The sequence below is a fragment of the Oncorhynchus masou genome, chromosome 13 (genome assembly GCF_036934945.1).
Source record: "Oncorhynchus masou masou isolate Uvic2021 chromosome 13, UVic_Omas_1.1, whole genome shotgun sequence".
Classification (NCBI taxonomy): Eukaryota; Metazoa; Chordata; class Actinopteri; order Salmoniformes; family Salmonidae; genus Oncorhynchus; species Oncorhynchus masou.
The window spans coordinates 96,830,572-96,836,571 of NC_088224.1; the positions used below are offsets into that span (position 1 = coordinate 96,830,572).

Genomic DNA, 6,000 nt, shown 5'->3' on the forward strand with positions numbered 1-6,000 from the left:
AACACCCCACCCACCCCCTCCAGAGATCTAACCCTTCTGGTCTAATGTACCATCAACACCCCACCCACCCCCCTCCAGAGATCTAACCCTTCTGGTCTAATGTACCATCAACACCCCACCCACCCCCTCCAGAGATCTAACCCTTCTGGTCTAATGTACCATCAACACCCCACCCACCCCCTCCAGAGATCTAACCCTTCTGGTCTAATGTACCATCAACACCCCACCCACCCCCTCCAGAGACCTAACCCTTCTGGTCTAATGTACCATCAACAGCCCACCCACCCCCTCCAGAGATCTAACCCTTCTGGTCTAATGTACCATCAACACCCCACCCACCCCCTCCAGAGATCTAACCCTTCTGGTCTAATGTACCATCAACACCCCACCCACCCCCCTCCAGAGATCTAACCCTTCTGGTCTAATGTACCATCAACACCCCACCCACCCCTCCAGAGACCTAACCCTTCAGGTCTAATGTACCATCAACACCCCACCCACCCCCCTCCAGAGATCTAACCCTTCTGGTCTAATGTACCATCAACACCCCACCCACCCCCTCCAGAGATCTAACCCTTCTGGTCTAATGTACCATCAACACCCCACCCACCCCCTCCAGAGATCTAACCCTTCTGGTTTAATGTACCATCAACACCCCACCCACCCCCTCCAGAGATCTAACCCTTCTGGTCTAATGTACCATCAACACCCCACCCCCCCCCCTCCAGAGATCTAACCCTTCTGGTCTAATGTACCATCAACACCCCACCCACCCCCTCCAGAGATCTAACCCGTCTGGCCTAATGTACCATCAACACCCCCCCACCCCCCTCCAGAGATCTAACCCTTCTGGTCTAATGTACCATCAACACCCCACCCACCCCCCTCCAGAGATCTAACCCTTCTGGTCTAATGTACCATCAACAGCCCACCCACCCCCTCCAGAGATCTAACCCTTCTGGTCTAATGTACCATCAACACCCCACCCACCCCCTCCAGAGATCTAACCCTTCTGGTCTAATGTACCATCAACACCCCACCCACCCCCTCCAGAGATCTAACCCTTCTGGTCTAATGTACCATCAACACCCCACCCACCCCCTCCAGAGACCTAACCCTTCAGGTCTAATGTACCATCAACACCCCACCCACCCCCTCCAGAGATCTAACCCTTCTGGTCTAATGTACCATCAACACCCCACCCACCCCCTCCAGAGATCTAACCCTTCTGGTCTAATGTACCATCAACACCCCACCCACCCCCTCCAGAGATCTAACCCTTCTGGTCTAATGTACCATCAACACCCCACCCACCCCCTCCAGAGATCTAACCCTTCTGGCCAAATGTACCATCAACACCCCACCCACCCCCTCCAGAGACCTAACCCTTCAGGTGGTCTGAGATCTAATCCATTGAAAAAAGCTTGTTTTGCCTTTAGTTTAACTCTGTGGTCTGTGAATACACTGATCGGGACTCTGCTGCTGCTGGACTGGTACAGGGCTGCCCGTGTGAGTCTGTGTCCGACTGTGTGAGTCTGTGTCCGACTGTGTGAGTCTGTGTCCGACTGTGTGAGTCTGTGTGAGTCTGTGTCCGACTGTGTGAGTCTGTGTCCGACTGTGTGAGTCTGTGTCCGACTGTGTGAGTCTGTGTCCGACTGTGTGAGTCTGTGTGAGTCTGTGTCCGACTGTGTGAGTCTGTGTCCGACTGTGTGAGTCTGTGTCCGACTGTGTGAGTCTGTGTCCGACTGTGTGAGTCTGTGTCCGACTGTGTGAGTCTGTGTCCGACTGTGTGAGTCTGTGTCCGACTGTGTGAGTCTGTGTCCGACTGTGTGAGTCTGTGTGAGTCTGCGTCCGACTGTGTGAGTCTGCGTCCGACTGTGTGAGTCTGCGTGAGTCTGCGTCCAATTGTGTGAGTCTGCGTCCGACTGTGTGAGTCTGCGTCCGACTGTGTGAGTCTGCGTCCGACTGTGTGAGTCTGCGTCCGACTGTGTGAGTCTGCGCCCGACTGTGTGAGTCTGCGCCCGACTGTGTGAGTCTGCGCCCGACTGTGTGAGTCTGCGCCCGACTGTGTGAGTCTGCGCCCGACTGTGTGAGTCTGCGCCCGACTGTGTGAGTCTGCGTCCGACTGTGTGAGTCTGCGTCCGACTGCGAGTCTCCGTCCGACTGCGAGTCTGCGTCCGACTGCGAGTCTGCGTCCGACTGCGAGTCTGCGTCCGACTGCGAGTCTGCGTCCGACTGCGAGTCTGCGTCCGACTGCGAGTCTGCGTCCGACTGCGAGTCTGCGTCCGACTGCGAGTCTGCGTCCGACTGCGAGTCTGCGTCCGACTGTGTGAGTCTGCGTCCGACTGTGTGAGTCTGCGTCCGACTGTGTGAGTCTGCGTCCGACTGTGTGAGTCTGCGTCCGACTGTGTGAGTCTGCGTCCGACTGTGTGAGTCTGCGTCCGACTGTGTGAGTCTGCGTCCGACTGTGTGAGTCTGCGTCCGACTGTGTGAGTCTGTGTGAGTCTGCGTCCGACTGTGTGAGTCTGCGTCCGACTGTGTGAGTCTGCGTGAGTCTGCGTCCGACTGTGTGAGTCTGCGTCCGACTGTGTGAGTCTGCGTCCGACTGTGTGAGTCTGCGTCCGACTGTGTGAGTCTGCGTCCGACTGTGTGAGTCTGCGCCCGACTGTGTGAGTCTGCGCCCGACTGTGTGAGTCTGCGCCCGACTGTGTGAGTCTGCGCCCGACTGTGTGAGTCTGCGCCCGACTGTGTGAGTCTGCGCCCGACTGTGTGAGTCTGCGCCCGACTGTGTGAGTCTGCGTCCGACTGTGTGAGTCTGCGTGAGTCTGTGTGAGTCTGCGTGAGTCTGTGTCCGACTGTGTGAGTCTGTGTCCGACTGTGTGAGTCTGTGTCCGACTGTGTGAGTCTGTGTGAGTCTGTGTCCGACTGTGTGAGTCTGTGTCCGACTGTGTGAGTCTGTGTCCGACTGTGTGAGTCTGTGTCCGACTGTGTGAGTCTGTGTCCGACTGTGTGAGTCTGTGTGAGTCTGCGTCCGACTGTGTGAGTCTGCGTCCGACTGTGTGAGTCTGCGTCCGACTGTGTGAGTCTGCGTCCGACTGTGTGAGTCTGCGTCCGACTGTGTGAGTCTGCGTCCGACTGTGTGAGTCTGCGCCCGACTGTGTGAGTCTGCGCCCGACTGTGTGAGTCTGCGTCCGACTGTGTGAGTCTGCGTCCGACTGCGAGTCTGCGTCCGACTGCGAGTCTGCGTCCGACTGCGAGTCTGCGTACGACTGCGAGTCTGCGTCCGACTGCGAGTCTCTGTCCGACTGCGAGTCTCTGTCCGACTGCGAGTCTCTGTCCGACTGCGAGTCTGCGTCCGACTGCGAGTCTGCGTCCGACTGCGAGTCTGCGTCCGACTGCGAGTCTGCGTCCGACTGCGAGTCTGCGTCCGACTGCGAGTCTGCGTCCGACTGCGAGTCTGCGTCCGACTGTGTGAGTCTGCGCCCGACTGTGTGAGTCTGCGCCCGACTGTGTGAGTCTGCGCCCGACTGTGTGAGTCTGCGCCCGACTGTGTGAGTCTGCGTCCGACTGTGTGAGTCTGCGTCCGACTGTGTGAGTCTGCGTCCGACTGTGTGAGTCTGCGTCCGACTGTGTGAGTCTGCGTCCGACTGTGAGTCTGCGTCCGACTGCGAGTCTGCGTCCGACTGCGAGTCTGCGTCCGACTGCGAGTCTCTGTCCGACTGCGAGTCTCTGTCCGACTGTGTGAGTCTGCGTCCGACTGTGTGAGTCTGCGTCCGACTGTGTGAGTCTGCGTCCGACTGTGTGAGTCTGCGTCCGACTGTGTGAGTCTGCGTCCGACTGTGTGAGTCTGCGTCCGACTGTGTGAGTCTGCGTCCGACTGTGTGAGTCTGCGTCCGACTGTGTGAGTCTGCGTCCGACTGTGTGAGTCTGCGCCCGACTGTGTGAGTCTGCGCCCGACTGTGTGAGTCTGCGTCCGACTGTGTGAGTCTGCGTCCGACTGCGAGTCTCTGTCCGACTGCGAGTCTCTGTCCGACTGTGTGAGTCTGCGCCCGACCGTGTGAGTCTGCGTCCGACCGTGTGAGTCTGCGTCCGACCGTGTGAGTCTGCGTCCGACCGTGTGAGTCTGCGTCCGACCGTGCGAGTCTGCGTCCGACCGTGCGAGTCTGCGTCCGACCGTGCGAGTCTGCGTCCGACCGTGCGAGTCTGCGTCCGACTGCGTGTCTGCGTCCGACTGCGTGTCTGCGTCCGACTGCGAGTCTGCGTCCGACTGCGAGTCTGCGTCCGACTGCGAGTCTGCGTCCGACTGTGTGAGTCTGCGTCCGACTGTGTGAGTCTGCGTCCGACTGTGTGAGTCTGCGTCCGACTGTGTGAGTCTGCGTCCGACTGTGTGAGTCTGCGTCCGACTGTGTGAGTCTGCGTCCGACTGTGTGAGTCTGCGTCCGACTGTGTGAGTCTGCGTCCGACTGTGTGAGTCTGCGTCCGACTGTGTGAGTCTCTGTCCGACTGTGTGAGTCTCTGTCCGACTGTGAGTCTCTGTCCGACTGTGAGTCTCTGTCCGACTGTGTGAGTCTCTGTCCGACTGTGTGAGTCTGCGTCCGACTGTGTGAGTCTCTGTCCGACTGTGTGAGTCTGCGTCCGACTGTGTGAGTCTCTGTCCGACTGTGTGAGTCTCTGTCCGACTGTGAGTCTCTGTCCGACTGTGAGTCTCTGTCCGACTGTGTGAGTCTCTGTCCGACTGTGTGAGTCTGCGTCCGACTGTGTGAGTCTCTGTCCGACTGTGAGTCTCTGTCCGACTGTGAGTCTCTGTCCAACTGTGAGTCTGCGTCCGACTGTGTGAGTCTCTGTCCGACTGTGTGAGTCTGCGTCCGACTGTGAGTCTCTGTCCGAGTGTGAGTCTCTGTCCGAGTGTGAGTCTCTGTCCGAGTGTGTGTAAGCGTGTACTGACCACTAGCGGGGCTCATGATGTTCTGTTGCTGGACTGGTACAGGGCTGGTGGGAGGGGCCTGGTTCATCTGTAGGAGGGCCTTACGAGGGTCCAGCCAGGTGGTCGACTGGTCCAGATGGCTGCACAGAGAGAGAAGAGAAGAGTTGAACAAAATGAGCATGTTTGATGATGAACTTCCCTTGCCTTCGCAGAATTCTACTGTCAGTTACATGGAATGAGTGCAAGATCTAGAACTGTACTGTAATTGGTGTGAGGCGTCATTTATGAGGAGTCACTAATGAGGAGTCACTAATGAGGAGTCACTAATGAGGAGTCACTAATGAGGAGTCACTAATGAGGAGTCACTAATGAGGAGTCACTTATGAGGAGTCACTAATGAGGAGTCACTTATGAGGAGTCACTAATGAGGAGTCACTAATGAGGAGTCACTAATGAGGAGTCACTTATGAGGAGTCACTAATGAGGAGTCACTTATGAGGAGTCACTAATGAGGAGTCACTAATGAGGAGTCACTAATGAGGAGTCACTTACAGTTCCAACAAATGTCTGGAAAGGTTCCAGTTTAAGCCGGTTGGACCAGATAATGGAAGCCTATGAGGCTGTGGCAGACGCCCTCAAACCATGAACAGCTCTGTAGCCTAAATGATGGTCTATATCACTGGATGACCCACCCCATGTGGTGTTTATAGATACCTCGAGGTTACGACCCATCCCATGTGGTGTTTATAGATACGTAGAGGTTACGACCCATCCCATGTGGTGTTAATAGATACCTCGAGGTTACGACCCATCCCATGTGGTGTTTATAGATACCTAGAGGTTACGACCCATCCGATGTGGTGTTTATAGATACCTAGAGGTCATGACCCATCCCACGTGGTGTTTATAGATACCTAGAGGTCATGACCCATCCCACGTGGTGTTTATAGATACCTAGAGGTCATGACCCATCCCACGTGGTGTTTATAGATACCTAGAGGTTACGACCCATCCCAAGTGGTGTTTATAGATACCTAGAGGTTACGACCCACCCCATGTGGTGTTTATAGATACCT

The 6,000-nt window shown here is 56.5% G+C and overlaps 1 protein-coding gene across 2 annotated transcripts in view; it reads right to left on the minus strand.

The window, feature by feature from the left end:
- Positions 1 to 6,000, minus strand: part of LOC135553258 (transcriptional coactivator YAP1) — a 121,965-nt gene that overhangs the window by 57,273 nt on the left and 58,692 nt on the right. For both annotated transcript variants that reach the window (XR_010457571.1, XM_064985432.1), the window contains exon 3: positions 4,946 to 5,064. Coding sequence is in view for 1 of the 2 variants with exons in the window: in XM_064985432.1 (XP_064841504.1) it covers positions 4,946 to 5,064 (119 nt within the window). In the remaining variant the exon portion in view is untranslated. The remainder of the gene's footprint in view (positions 1 to 4,945; positions 5,065 to 6,000) is intronic.